The 15825-nt window shown below is 41.7% G+C and overlaps 1 protein-coding gene across 1 annotated transcript in view; it reads left to right on the top strand.

Annotated features, from left to right (window-relative positions):
- Nucleotides 1-4739: 4739 nt before the first annotated feature.
- ZNF804A (zinc finger protein 804A) overlaps nt 4740-15825 on the top strand; it is a gene marked incomplete at its 3' end in the record, with an annotated part of 171381 nt that continues 160295 nt past the window's right edge. Inside the window, exon 1 of the mRNA XM_080632035.1 lies at nt 4740-5167. Within this exon, the coding sequence (XP_080488161.1) occupies nt 5057-5167 (111 nt within the window). The 5' untranslated portion in view covers nt 4740-5056. The remainder of the gene's footprint in view (nt 5168-15825) is intronic.

Genomic DNA, 15825 nt, shown 5'->3' with positions numbered 1-15825 from the left:
ATATTGCCTTAGTGAGATAATATGACTCAATTTTTTGTCACATGATTTTTCATAGTTTGATTTCATTTGTTCTGTTTGGAAAACCAATGCAGTCAAAAGACTGGGATGTTTGGTTTGAGTGGATGTTGGGAAACTCTAATTCCATCACAGATTGTTCTCAGGATTCATTTGCCAGTGACTGGCTCCATTTGCTTTTCATTTAGAATCATTCTTCAAGCATGTGTGATGGAGGATTTGCCCATAAGAGAGTGTTTAACATAGAGTGAATTATGGTTTCAGTGTTTGAAATAGGCAAGAGTTGCTTTTGCATAGGGTTGTTTCACCTTGGCTGCATCAGCAGGTGCTTTCTGGCCATTGTAAAAGTCTCCTATTTAATGCCCTTGTGGTACATCAGTTACTTGATGTCAGCTGATATTCAGAGTGTTATTTGCAAATTTTATTTTCTTTTCCTTTTTTTTTTTTTTTGTTAGGGAAGGTAAAAAAAAAAAGCACACGTGAGCTGTTGGGGAAATTCTGCAGCAGAGACATTAAGAAAGGAAGATAGAAAGAACAGAGTATTTGATTCAATAATAACAGAAAGGAGTTTTTCCCAATAGTACCCTAAAGTAGACAGTGGTAGTATTGTAAATTTGGAAGAGAAGGGATGGAAAGGCGTTTGCACCTTGTACCTACAGGAATTTGTACAGAGCTAGATATAGACGCTGTGTGGATATCTGAAAAGAGGGAGGAGGCAATTCTTGCCAGACGGCGGCTTCTTCCTGGAGCTGCTGTGCAAGACCAGGGTATAAAATTATGTGCTTTGGAAGGCTGAAAAAGCAAAGCAAAGAAAAAAAATATATACTACTTTTAGTATCAAGCAGAAATATTAGTTTGTCTTTGCAGTTCTCTTGCTGTGACTTTGAAGGACTTCAGGGTACAGCCGATGATTTGACAGCCTGCCATGGGGCTTTAAGTCACTATTGCCTCTCCCTGGCTTTTGTGGTACCAGTGTTCCACTTGGCTCATATGCTGAAATAGAGAACCCACTCGGATACTCTTCACGTACGGTGAAGGATGTGCTGAGGAACTAGGCTACCAAAGTGTCCCAGTTTCCTTTTCTCTAGCTGCAACACCCCCATAGCTGATGAATGAATGCAGTTGTAATATAGTGTTATAATGTGTATTACACCATAATGGGCTTAAAATGGTACAGGATACTCTCTTTTTACTTCCACATAATGCAAGGATGACAGACATCTGAAACGGGGAAAAACACCTAAGGCTAAGTGAAAAGAAAAGGGGGGGGGGGGGGGGGGGCAGGAAAGAGCAATAAAAGGAGACTGAAAATGCAGGAAATGGTAAAAAGGTGTGTGTCACAGCAGATTAATTGCAGGGAGATATTCCAAGGATAAACTGAATTTCATTGAATTCAATAAGAAATGTTATGGGAGTGGCATTGAGTTTCTTGTGACAGCACAGATATTTCTTTCTGTCGCTGATGAGTACATTTCAGTAGTGAGCAAATGATTTCTCAGGGTACATGCACTTGGTGACACATACTCTGTGCCATGCGTTAATGACTGTTAACCAAAAGGTCACTGTTTATACTTTTGAATATTTTTTCTGGATTATACCAGGACAATTTCTTGAATGATAAATATTATTAAATACTACAATGCAGAATTCTGAGTGTTGTCACAGGCAGAAAAGCAGTATAATGTATGAGAATTAATGTAATTTGTTCACCGGTTTCTAGTTCCCAAGTTTTCCAGAAAGTCTTTCAGATCCGTAGACTGTTTCTTGAGTTGGTATCTGCAGTTTTACACAGTAACAGCTCCTTGAAGATTTTTCTAAATAGTAAGTACCAGGAAGAATAAGAGAATGAGTAAGTCAGTAGCACTGGTTATTATTTTATGGCAGAGATGTGTATAAATAGCAGTATGCACAGCTCAAACCCCAGGTATTTACACAGGGGAGCAAGACGAGACAGAAATGGGTAAGACTGGTGGTATGTAAGAGCCATGGGGTGAGGGACTGATGGAATTAGCAGTTTATTAAGATTTAAACCAAAACAAAACAACATTTGAGAAGGAAGCAGCATCTTGAGCCTGTGTGATCACAATAGAGAAACAGAATGAGGCAGGAAAAGTACAGTGAAGGATTAAAGAAAGACACACAAGAAAAACCGAAGACGGCAAAGAATCAGAGAAGCAGCCAAAAAGTAATAAAAGAGGCCAACCAGAATAAGTCAGAGTAGAAAAATGTATATTTTTCTTATTAGGTGCTATTTAGTACAACTTGTTATTCCTTTATAGAGTGCTTTGGCAGAATCAACTGGTCTCTAGTCATGGGGTATTTTCCCTCTGTTAATAGAGGACAGCAACTTTAATTAGCAGAAGCTATACCAACTCCTAAAACCATTTTGGGCACTCTCATTTGGTACAAAGCATGTTTATTCTTTCAAACTTGAGCTACAGAAGTGGATTATTTCTGTGTTGCTACAACAAGGCATTTCCCAAGTCCTTGGACTCCCACAGGAGCGTGCCAGGCCAGAAAGCAGCCATACAGCATAAAAGGGCCTACTTATTGCTGCAGCAGGTATAATAAAACATGCCAACAATGTGTAATTAAGTGGTCAGTGCATGGATTTCAGAGAAAAATGGTCCAATTCTTTGAAATGGTGGATGTGTGGAGCAGATGGCCTGTGAAGATTTTCACTCCCAGGCAGAAGGGTCCTCACATACCAGTAACGTTGTATTTATAAAGTGGAAAAAGACATTCTAGTTTGAGTTGGAATACATTTATTCACAGAAAGGAGATGCACAGTTTTATTTCTTGCATAACTTTATGTCTTTTCATTACTCTGCCCTACCTGAATTCCTAATGTTTTCGAAAGAGAATCACATCTGTGATCCAGTCTGAAACGGAAGCTGGGCCTTAAGTGTGCTGTAGTGTTAAATCTGTGCAATATTTATAATATTGACTTCATTTGTACACTCTAATAAACTTGCTGGTTATTTCCAGAATCACACGTCCATCCGTAAATGCTGAAAAATAGCGTTACTATGTGTGTGCACCTTTTCACCCTTCTTTTTTTTTTTCCTGTAACAAGATGGAGCAAATTCCCATCTCTCACCTGTGTCTCAGCTGTCAAAACTTTTCACTTCTTCCATTTCAATGATTCCTTCGGAAGTGCTGAAAATGCTGAAGGATGAGTGACAGCTGTCAAAATTTACTATTCACTGTCTACCAAGGGAAGTAGCAATAGAAGATGGGTATCAGAGGAAGGCACTTCTCATGAATTGGGGCTTCCTTCATCAAGGATAAAAACGCAAAACAGGAATTTCTTCTAGGGAAGTGCTTTCCTTCCCTCCCTTCTTCCCTTCCCCCCCCCCCCCCCCCCCCCATTTTCTGGAAGTGGTTTCTTTATTGTGGAGGACAAGGTGTTTGGGTGGTGGTATTAGTACATGCTGACTAAGAGATATTTTCAGCTGTTATATGAGGATTCTGGGCTCTTTTGGCACTAGAATTTATCCCAATAAATCTTGATTTTTAGCAATCGAGAATAAAGGTAAAGCAGGCTGGAAGATGAGCCAGCAAAGCGTGTTTCAAGTCTTATGCGATAAAGCTGAAAATCGTAGATCTTCTGGTGTGTGTGGGGGAAGGGACTTGAGCATCTCTATTAAACATGACTTTGACAAATTCTGGTTCTGGCAGCAAGTTCTGGTTTGCATGCTGCAAAGGAACACTTACGATGGGGAAGGGGCACGGTGTGTATTACAGTTGCCTTATGCTGATGTATCTAATGGTTTTCATTCCCTGCTTTGCTCTGGGCTTCATAAAAAAGAGAGAGTACATTTCACATTAAGGCTGAGGGCGACGACCGCAGCGCAGCGCCGGAGCCTGCAGCAAACAGCGATGGTTCCCGTTTTCCCCGCTGCCGCCGAGGCCCTGCGAGGCCGGGGAAGCCGTGAGTAACAGCGGGAGCCGGTCGGTGCCCTCTCGGTGCTTAGCTCTTCGGTCGGTCGGTGGATAAGCGGAGGCAGGCACCTGGAGGGATGCAGCCGCAGGTTTTCTCAGCGACTCCCCTCCCCTCCTCACCCCAAAACCGCCGTGACCCAGAAGTTTTGCCAGCACGCTCCCGGTTTTCAAGACAGCCGGGAGGGATGGATGCAGCGGGGATGGGCGGCGGCGGGATGCAGAGATGCTGCACCGGCGGCAGCGAAGCGAAGGGCGGTACGGAGCTCGCCCTCGGCGGGGTGAGGAATGACCCGTTTCGCCCAGTTACGGGCCGAAAGAACAGAAGGCTTCGGACGGGGACGGCGGCAGCGATCCGTTTTCTGCTGCCGAGCCGGGCCCGGAAGCGGGGCGGGGGGGTGGGGGAGGCTACTCCGCCATGGGAAGGTTAAGACGCCCGCTGAGTTAGGCGTTAAAAGAAATATATATATAAAATAAAATAGGATGCGGTGGCGGGGCGCGGAGGCTACTCGGGGGAGAAGGAGGGGCCGGAGCTTTGGGCTGGGGGCGGTGTAGCCGCATGCTCTCTTGCAGCAACCCCAAACCCCTGAGGGTCCCCACTCCTGCGCCCTCCGTGGGAAGAGGGACCCCGGGCACACCCCCCATGCGGGGCTGCAGTGCCTGTCGGGGTGACCGGTCTGCCCCCCACCCCCGTGGTCGTCCCTCCACCTTTCCCTGCCGGCTGCCAGGCCGCGGCGGGGGCAGCGGAGGCTGTGGGTGGCGGTGAAGGCGGTGTGTGACAGATGTCCTCCTCTGACAGCTCTCGGTATCAGCCCAGTGGCTCCCTGCCATTGGCTCGGTGCAGCCGACCGGCAAGGCAGCTCGCTATAACAGCGCTGTGCCCGGCAGAGGCGGCAGCTCAGACGGCTCCGCCGCGCCCGCCCTGCTCCTCCCCCGGCAGCCCGCTCCGCGCCGGAGGGGTCGCACACACCTCCTCTCACACACACCGGCACATGCCGCCGGCCCCGGCCCTCCCCGCCCCGCCGAGCCGAGCCGAGGGAGGCCGGCCTGAGCAGCCCGCGGGCGACGGGGAGGCGGCCCCGGCCCCATTCCCGGCCCCATGGAGTGCTACTACATTGTCATCAGCTCCGCGCATCTCAGCAACGGGCACTTTCGCAACATCAAGGGAGTTTTCCGAGGCCCCCTTAGCAAGAACGGAAACAAAACTCTGGTAATGGCTTCTTTTGATTCCTTCTTTCCCTCCTTTTCCCGGCCGCGTCTCCGCTAACTGAAAGCCGCCGCTGCGGGTGCGTGGCGGGAGCTGCGGGCAGCCGCCGGCGCGGCGGGGAGATGAGATGCCCTCGGCTCCCGCCGGCCGGGCTCGCTGTGCCGCGGTCCGGGATGTGCTTGCGCGTTCTTCCCAAGCTGAGTGGTCGTGGCGAGGCTGCGATGAGGAAGCCCGGAGAGACGAGGCCGGCGGGAAGCGGGAGCCCCTCGGCGGTGGTGGTGGTGGTGTCCCAGGGTCACCTCCGGGGCCGAGGACAGCTTGGCGAAGTGCGGAAAGGCACCGCAACTTGGTTAATAGGGGTCTGAGCTGTTTGGACAGGGGTATTCAGTTGTTGGAGGATAGCATCGGAAGCAGCGTACGTTTGTACGTACCTTTGTGTTTGTTGGCTGCCAAGTTTTTTAAAAGCAGAGCTCTGGGTTTGGAGGTAATTGACGGGTTTAGGCGATGTGGTTAAGCACTCTGCATAGGCTATCAAAACTGTTCCTATATATATATATATATATACACCCCATACTTTCATCTACATCTGCTGGGTTTCCTATGAATTTTTGCTGACTTGTTTGGACTTGCTTCTCTGCTATTACTGAACTTGAATGGAAGAGTTAGGATGCAGTAGTATCGGCGATACATGTGCTTTCTTGGCTGATCAGGTAGAACGGATGTAGGGTGACAGCATGCTGGGCAAGCTGCATCACGCGACTAAGCAAAGCGTGGACAGATGTATGGACAGTGGAGCTGAAAGAGGGGTTTTAGCCACCTTGTTTATCCCTCCCTCTCCCACCACTATCTTATTCCGAAATCCCCTTTGGAGAAGAGGGAGCAGAACTTATGCACCACATCCTTGTTCCCTCGAATGCACGACCTATATTGATGGGGAATTTTACAAAGTACTTAACATTTGCTAGAGCTGGCAACCTTGCAGTTTCTCCCTAAATAAAAGAGATTAAAGCAAGTCTGAGCCAAGTCATAAAAATAGTAGCTACAAGAGAATCTGAGGCAGATTTTTTTTTTTTTAATCTCTTTAAAATGTAAAGTTCCTGCTTTCACTTTGTAAATCTCACCACAGTTTTATTTGATGTGGGTTCTGCATATTTTCCTGTTAGAAAGAGTGTTCTTGGAATCTTGAACAAGTATTTGTAGTATCCATGAGATGGCAATATGCATGTGACATTTCACTGTTACAGTAGCAAACCCAAGAACTATCATAGCAATATTTGGTACACTTCAAATAATTGCATGATATATCACCTCCCTTCTGCTGAATAATTTCAGTAAAGATGCATTTGGCAGAACTGAGGATACTCTGATGCAACTTTTGGACTGTGGACTATATTGAAATTCATAATTGATTCTTCTTCAATAGCATTTTACTTTCACTTTATTAATTTTTTTTCCTCGGGGGGGGGGGGGGGGGGGGAAAGCAGCTCTCTTTTCTCAACATTCCTGACTGTTTTATTTACTGGTTAAAACATTAATGGCCAAAATGTTGGGGAACTATTGGTGTTAACTTGAAATTCAAACGGATGTATGGTGTAGGCTTTGAAATGCTCTTACTCTGAAATTCAGCTGAACTCAACCCTTCTCCTCTGTGGGATAAAAGCTAGTGTTGGTCGTGGATTTGCTATGAGAAACCGTTAAAGTCTTTTGCTGAGGGCAGTGAGCAGCGTTAAATCTCAAAGTTTTTGCTGGGTTAAAAAGAGAGAGTTCTTGGTGTCGACTCTGCAGACAGCAGAGTGAAATCCTTCCCTGTGAAATAAACAGGATAGATGCAGACATCAAGACTTTAATTCATGTTGGAGTGGGATTTTTATGTTTTTTTTAATTTAAAGGAGGTGAACATGCCATTAACTTGTGTTACAGGGTGATGGGTTAGTTCTGACTATTAATTCTGAGGCATCAAAGCGCCAGCTTCCATAGGAAAATCAAATGTTGCATCATGTCAGAGGATTGGTCACTTCCACTGTAAACAGGCTTTTAGACCTGAAGAGATCAAAACCTTTGTTAATACAAAGTAGAATATGACAAAGTAGAATATGAAAAGCCAGGAATATTTTGGAGTTGTTCTGACTTGTATATATCTTCCTCTTTTGCTGTAAGGGTTTCAGTTTGTTTTCATCTCTACTCCAAGCTTTCTAAAATCACTGCTTCCACCTAAACTGAGAACCTGAAAACAGCCTCTGCTTGTACTGTGTGGAATTGCTTCTGTGCAAAACTTTTACTTTTGTTAAGCTTTGCTTCTCTTAAAGAGTTCTGCCACCATGCTTCATCTAGACAGATAGATGACTGTAGACACTGCAGTAGACTTTCATAGCAAACAGGAAAGTGCTGGTTCTGGTCCAGTGATGAACGTATAGTTTCAAAATGATTTCACATAGCCTATCTTCAAACCTGGAACCTGGCTTTGTTTAGGTTTCAGGAGAGGAAGGCCTTAGAGCTTTTGGCTGCTGTCTCACTCAGGGGTGGCACAGTATTCACTCATCTTTTTTGCCCTGCTTTCCAACAGAGGTCAGAGAGAAACACTTTTCTCTGAATGTTTGTCCCTGCTGGTAATCCTTATGTGTTCATCCTCAGCCAGTGTCCTGGTTCACACAGCATTAGTCATTTAAAGCTTTATGAAGTTTCAGAGAAATGGTGCAAAAAATGAAGGAAGGTGTATCTCCGTGCAGTTCTGGGCATCTGATGGCACAGCTTTGCACAGTGCACAGTACGTGCACTTCCCCAGGCCCTCTGCATAGCTGTTCAGTGTGGGTGTCATTATACAATTGTAACCTGCTGCTTCTTACCAGGAAAATAAGCCTGAATTATGAGCTGGTGGGAAGCAGGCTCAGCTCACGTGGAAGAATGGCATGCAAACTCTTAAAATTTCTTCAGAAAATGCAGCGGTTACGTGAAAAGAAGTTGGTGGTATTTGGGCTGTTGGATAAAGCTTTGTTCTCTCCCACTAGCGTTTCTTCTGTCTGAATATCTTTCAAATATATGTGGTGTCAAAACAATAGCTGATCTACTACTGGAGTGCTCTGTGTCAGCTCTTTGAAAGGGACTTTCTGTTGGTGGAGAGCTGTCAAAGTGAATCAACTTGCTGTCTGGTCTTTGCTTGGCGATGTTTTATGAATACGAAACTCAAAACTTGACACGTGGGTCAGAAATGCACAATGATGTTGCACATTTCTGATGCTCTTTCTGCATTTTTATGTAGTATTGTTTATACCTGGGTGTTTTAATGGACTAATATAGGCCTGGTGGCTTGGCCATTTCTTGTCAGTGTTCATACTTGATGACTTTGAAGCTTTTCCTGAGACTGTTCTTTTTAGCTGTAGCAGTTTATAGAAATCTGTTTACTACAAACTCTTTCTCTTTTCCATGGTTCTCCTGAAGTTTTCGTGTAGTTACTATGTTATTTTTTAATGCTTTATGTTATTAATGTCAAATTACACCAGTCTTTCTCTGTAATTCATCCTCTTTGTTGTGGGTGCTGTCTGGCAGCTTATGATCTCAAAAAGTATTGAAACATGTATGAAAAAATAGCTGTCTGGAGGGTGAAATCAGTTGTTCGGAGTCACAATGACAGGGGATTTGCTAAATCCTGAAAATTTCTTTCAGAATATAAACCAAACCTTTTTAAGGCATCATCCTAGTTATGTGTACAATTTCTGGTTGTTCAGCAAGAGAACTGACTGTTTGGTCTTCTGAGTAGCTGGTACATGGGTGGTGACTGGGTATCTGCTATTTCACCCAAAGATATCCCGCTTGTGGAAATGGCTCTGTATCTGTTTCCATCGCAATTTACAGTGATGGAGAACTGGCCCTGTAGGGCTCATTCACTTCTATTGATTGGAACAGTACATTTTCTCCATTGGTGACCAGAATGAGTAAGATCCTATTACTTGCCCAAGGAGGTCAGTGGAAAGTTTAGACCTTTGTATGCTATAAATTGCTACTGTAATTCTAAGTGTTGTCTTGATACTGATAGAAAGTAGGTAACATAAAAATTTCCTGGTAAGGAGTTAGTTAAAGGGCTGTGGTTTCAAATGTACCAAACACAGAAGTCTATTATGGTGTATAACAATAACTCCTCTATATGCATGTAAACATATATAGGTTTATACTTTGGTTACAAATATGCACACAGAGGACTTAATTCAGGGATAGAATTAAAATAGTTCTCAGCTCCAAGGGAATCAGGCACAAATTATCTCAAACTGCCATCAGACTCTGACCTCAGTGTGGTAAGCCCTGCTGAGAGGAAGGTCATGTGAACTTCAGATGGCTACTGCCCATGTAGTGCAGTTTCATGCCTTCCAGTCAGTTTGGATATGGGTGCAAGGAGTGTGTGTTGACCTTTAAAATATAGTGGAGGTACAGGTTCCATCTAAAAAGCTGTTGCATGTCCATTTCGACCATTTTTTAATAATTCAATTGGTTTTTTTTTTTATATATGTGTGTGTACATGTTTATAAATACTTACTACTTCTTTTAGAAGTCCTAGAGCTTAGTTCTGCTTTTATAAAACTCCATGGGGTTCAGATACTGATACACTAGTGTTTGCTGAAAATGTCATCTGTTGTTCAGGGTGCCTCTGTCTAGTTCTTTTACATTTTGAAGAATATTTCTGTATTTCCACATCAACTATAGTAAATATGTTGTAGTGGACATAAAAATCTGTTTTATGAGAACCTCTGTCACAAACATCCATACCTTACTACAGTAAGAAAGCAGTAAACTACCTGAAAAAGCTGTCTTCCTGATGAGTAATACTGGAGCTGACTTCTGCATGATGAAGTGGAAATGTCTGATGATTTCCAGCCATCTAATACATATATAAAATAAACAGTATTTATGATAGGTTTATTTTAAATACAGGTAAAAGCAGGTCCCACAATTCTATTTCCCTTATCATATATTGCCGGTAGCTGAGGGTAATTTTTAAATTTTATCTTATACACACCAAATTTAATAAAACTATTGCAGTGCATTGTTTTTCATCCTTAGCATTGCAGAATCTTTCGGGTAGTTGTTAGGCTAGAGTTATATTGGTTAAGGGAGAAAAATCACCTGTTACTGTTACCAGTGTTTTGTTCCCCATGGATCTGCTGATGTCTTTGGCATTTCAGCATGCTTCTGACCTGAGTTTGGAACTTGAAAATATTCACATCCTTTCTGTAAGAGAAGCCAAACAGCTCTGACTCATTAAAATATTAAAATGACAAAACAAATTCCACCTAATTTATTTTGAATAGTTAATGAGTGTCATTTCAATCATGATAGAAATCCAATCACTCAGAAGATGACAGAATAATTTGGTAAAATGGAAACAGCAATAAAATCATACCTGTATTCTACTTTTAGGGTTTATTTGTGTGAACTCTGCACCTTTCTTTTTTATTTATTTATTTTTTATAAGGCGTACCTATATGGTAGTTATACTGATTCAAAGCATCATTAACAGGGTCATTGAAGTGGGCTGAGCGAGCAGGAGGCTATGATCATTTAAAGTGCATTTCTAAAGCAGCTCTGAGAGGTTGCAGGTCCTGGTACGCTGGGATGCAGTGCTCCCATGTCCATCAGGCTCCCTGTAAATGCATCATCTGGTCCAAAAAATAGTAGTAGCCAGAGTCCCGTGTGCAGCAGCTTTAAAGTGAGGCAGCTTCTGATTTGGAGCTACTGCTGAGGCAGACTTTTGTACTATAAAAGCTTATTACATGCATGGTAAGCTTCAAACACATTGGTATTCTGTTGAATGTAATTAAACTATTACTATGGTTAAATGAGTACACTTGTTTAGTTTTTTCAGATCAAGAGTAAGTCTGAGGAGAGCATTTGCCTTGAATATTTTCAGATGCATATATCCGTAGCAATCTCTTGGCTCAGAGATACTATATTAATTTCAACACGTTGCACAAACTGGAAAACACTGTTGCTAACGTTGTTTTAACATGTTGCTAAATGGAACACCAGCAAGCTGGCTTCTGTATTTTCAAAACCACACATTATTTTTGGATTCATTAAAGTTACTAATCCTCTAGGTGCAGGTTGCAGGAAAGTCTCACTTTTCCTACAGGCCGTGGATTTTCTGACCTACCCACCACCAGGGATTCACTGCTGAAAAATGAATTAACTGTGAAGAGCATATCATAAAATCATTGGAAGGGCACTAAGTAGAGGCCTTTTAGTTCAGCATGTTGGATTTTTCAAGTAGACCTTGACTAAGTAGCTGCAAGATCTTGGATGCCCCTAACTGGTGACAACGAATATATGTTTGGTTTTGAATAGCACTTAGGCATGCCAATGGGAGAAATTAATACCTGAAAAAAAATCAAAGCTATTCAGTAGATTGCACCTTGAAATGTAGGGGTGGACTAAGATAATCCCACAAAATCAATCTAGAGCATTTTCTATTATTAAATATCTTAATACATAACAATGATGGTGGCCTTATTTACAGCATAGATTCTTTAACGCTGCCTGGTGCTGATGCAAAGTGAGTTGATTTTTTTGTTTGCTCTCTTGTGATTCAAATGTAAACATAGGAGAGGGAGGGAGCTTTCCTAATTTACTGTATCTATCTGGCCAATCCCTTAGAAATAAATAGTAGTCAAACCTTTTTATTTTTGCATGCCTTTTTGGAGTGAGAAAAAAGCTTTTCCTCCAGCATTCTTGAGAAGCTGTTATATGATAAGCTGTGACTTAATGTTGCTTAAAAACCCCCGAAGTAAACAAACCAAGAAGGCACAATATTTGTCATGTTTAACCTTGTTTCTTCAATAGAGATAAGAAAGGTATGAGGAAACTGGAATTTTAAACTCATAGTGTAATTAATTTATTTTGTTAAAATACGTTTACAGTTCCCTTCCTTCTGAGCCATCTGAATTGTGTGTGAACATCCGTTTCTGTGGAGCCCTATTTTTTTAATTAGTTCCAATTGTAAATTTCTGAATATTTTCAATATGGAATTTTAGATGGTGGTAGTTATCCAGATAAAGGAAATGAAAATTCTTCCCCCTTGCAAGCTGTAAGAGCAAATCCTCAAATAAGGCCTGGAGAGTAATCTCTGGATCTCCTGCCTGGCATTGCTTTCCTCCTTGCAGATGATAAAGAACAGGCTTTTAACTTAAAATACTTGAAATGTCTTGTAAAATGTTTAGATTTGGTTTGAGGAACTGAGAGAGATTTTTCTTTTGTAGTATCTCATCGTTATTCTTGGTTGGTAGGAATGATTTCTGATTCAAGCCTTTGTGCTGATTTGCATTTCTTTAAATGACTTTTTTTTTTGTGTGTGAAAATTATATTTTTAGAGACTCTTTTTCCCAAATAGCAAGTGATCTGGCTACCTCCTCTGGGACCTAGCTCAACTCAAATAGTCATGCTGCTAAGTCTGTCACAACTAGGGTATAGCTGCATACTTATATTGGCCAGGTCTTGGTCAGGTTGTTTTTGTTAAGCCTTTGTAGTGCAAAGTCTGGTAGAATTTGCCTCTTCACCTTTCAGAAGTAAGTTTCTGGACTAGGCAAGCTGCTTCTTCTCCAGATTGTGGATAGCATACACTGATTTGTACGTGCTGTGGATGTTTGCATTGTGTATCAGTGATCTGTGAGACTGTAAACAAAACAAAAACCAACAACAACAAAAAAAGCTTTTTCTGTGTTTAGGTATCCATAAAGTGTTTTTTTTTTCTTTTTTCCTCAATAAATGCATTTACATCTTGATTTGCATAGCAGAGTGTAATTGTTCTTTTAGGGTATCTGTGTAAATACCTGCAGTTCTTAAGTATTTAATTTATGCTGAAGGTGTTTTTAAAAGGAGGAGACCACAATACCCATTATAGAACCACATATCAGCTACTTCTTCATAAAATGGGTTTTGATAAACTATCTAGAGTGATGGGGACACTCTTCGGTCTGTATAAGGTTATGTTGCATAATCTGTAAAGCAAAATGCACCTTTTTTTTTTTTTTCCTCAAACTAATCATTATTGAAATATATAATTATTTAGGGAAGTTTGCTTAAAGATGTCTAATGGTATAAGATGTTTGGTCTTGCTCTACTGGAGACAGTTGTCTTTATCACTAGAGAGCACAGTGTGGATAAAGATGTTCACTTAAAGCCTTAACAGTCTTATGTTGTTCCCAGCGTGCAGTAGGAAAGAAAGGCATGTAGTTGTCCAGTATCATGTGTGGTTCAATTCTCCTTAACTTCTTGGTTAAGAGCAGCATGTGAGTACCCGCAGCAGGTGGCATGCTGCCTCTCTGCGTCCCAGTGGGTAAGGACTAAGTGTGTCTTCGGCCTTTGGAAAAGGCAGGGGGGTTAAAATGTGTTTCTGGCTACAGTAATAAGCTTCGCTGGACCAACAGACTTGAATTAATCAGCAAGAGTAGCTTTTAATCAAAGCATTTATTGCATGTTATTATTTTTCATGTGTTTGGATAACTTTTTATACCCCTAAGTGTTAATACTGAGCAAAACAAAGCAGCTCGTAGAAGACACCAAGAATGACTTACCCTTTCCATCAGTGCAAAACCTCTACTCCAGTGTTAATAGCACAGGAAGATATATATCTAGATGTTAAGCACTCACTTTATTTGGTTTCTGAATTAAAAAAAAGAAAGGGCAAAGAATTGGTACAAATAACATTACAACTGAGATCGCAGGCTTCTTACATACTAGTAGCATTTTTTTTACTATTGTATTTTTGCAAAGTATTCTTTATTGTCAAAGGTGGTGATATATAGTTTAGGTTTGCTTAAAAATGAGACTCTGGAAAGTTCATATAATTACATAAAGAACTTTACACTCTTTTACATGAGCTGTGCAAATGAACCATTAAATCATCTGACACCTGTTTGTTTGGCAAATAAGGAAATGTTTGTGAGCTAGCTTGTAGAATTAAGGATGAGAAAGAGATTAAAACAGTTTTAAAAGACCAATTCCAAGGGTTGATGGAGTTGGGATTCTAATGGCCTGCTGAGCCAAGAGAAGAGCTTGCTACCAACAGGATGTCACAAATAGTTGAGAGTTTCTTTATGAAACACCTTTGAGTGCTCATGGGTATGGAAGTGTTAGGGCAATATAATTAGAAGAAGTCTGGTGGAACCTGGTAGCATTGTGTTGGCAACTGCAGGTGTGATAGAGTGTGCCCAGGAGTGGACCTGCTTTATAAATAAGCTGAGAAGAAAAGAGTGGGGTTTTCCAGTGTGCTGGTATTTGTAGGGAAACTGCAGGTAGGTATGTGAGGGAAATAAAAATACCCAAGCTGCTTCACAGAGAGAAAAGGAAGAGTTAGCAAATGATAGCAAGCAGTTATAGTGACTAATGATGAGAGGGAAATGCAGAAAGATCATGACAAAAGTTTGCCTATCACTGTCAGCATAGGCATGGTGATGGTGGCAGTATCTGCCTTGTTTGTTCAGATTCTTGCCTTGAGAGACCAGGCAGACTTGGAGTATTTTTGGTCATCCAGACTCCTTTTGGAAGTACATGGTGGGAGGCACCAAGCTCAAGCTGAGATGGAAAATTGTAATCAGGGAGAAAGAAGGGTCAAGCTAAAAACTGAGGGTGGTCAAGCAGTGGGAGAGGTTGCCAGAGAGACTGTGGGATCTCCATCCTTGGAGACATTCAAAACTTGACTGAGCAATCTACTTGGCTTTGCTTTTAATCAGTGTGTAGGACTAAATGTCCCTTTCATCTTCAGTCAATGTTCTGGTTCCGTGATTTATCTATAGGAGAGCAGCTTTTAATTTAATCTTCTGTAATGAGGTTCCTTGGGGAGCAAGGCAGGTCACTGTCGTGACCTTGTGGGACCACTGGGTGCTTGTGGCTCACCTTGCCCCAAATGATGGCTAGCTGGCAGGAGTGGTGTCTCAACGGACTTTCTCTAAGAATCTCCTAATCTGTCAGAGATCCAAAACACAGTGCTTGTTTCAACTCCAAGTATCAAATAAATCAAATGCAAGCATTGAATCTACTTAGGATTTCTTTTTAGGGATTCCTGAGCTGAGTCATGCAGTTCATATAGTTAGGGACCAAACTTGTAATTGAAAAGATGCTGGACTCGGAACTTGTCCAGAACTAATTCATGTTTAGCTCTCACTCTCTACAAAACATATGCATAATCAGCAGTATTTTATTGATTGCACTTTTTCATATTAAACATTGCTGGAAAGGCTTTTAAAAGGTATTCAGGAGTGTTACTGATAGAGGAATTGATTTGTTGTCATTAGAACGGCATTATGCATAGACTGGAAAAACTCAAGCTGAGCATTTTCTAAAGGCATTATATGCTGCACTCCTGCATTACTAGAGGTGGAGATTGTTGCAAAGAGGGGAAAAATAAGGAACAAGCCATAAAGCTTATCTTCTTCAGCCCCCAGAGCTCTTGCACTCTGAGATGGACAGTATATACTTCCATTTTTGAGTATTTCCAAGGAGTTGATCACGTATTTTACATCTTTTTGTGCAATGGATATGGTACGCTTTTAGTGCTTGATTTTTTGTTTGGATTTGGTATGTTTATATACTTAGGATTTATATTATATTGTAAATAATATTTATATATTTTCTCATATACAATGTTCATTTATTATAGTCTTAAGATATGTTCTTTATAT

This window comes from Psittacula echo (genome assembly GCF_963264785.1).
Source record: "Psittacula echo genome assembly, chromosome: 20".
Taxonomy (NCBI): Eukaryota; Metazoa; Chordata; class Aves; order Psittaciformes; family Psittacidae; genus Psittacula; species Psittacula echo.
Note: the sequence above shows the minus strand (reverse complement) of the source record. Positions and strands in the feature narration are given on the sequence as shown.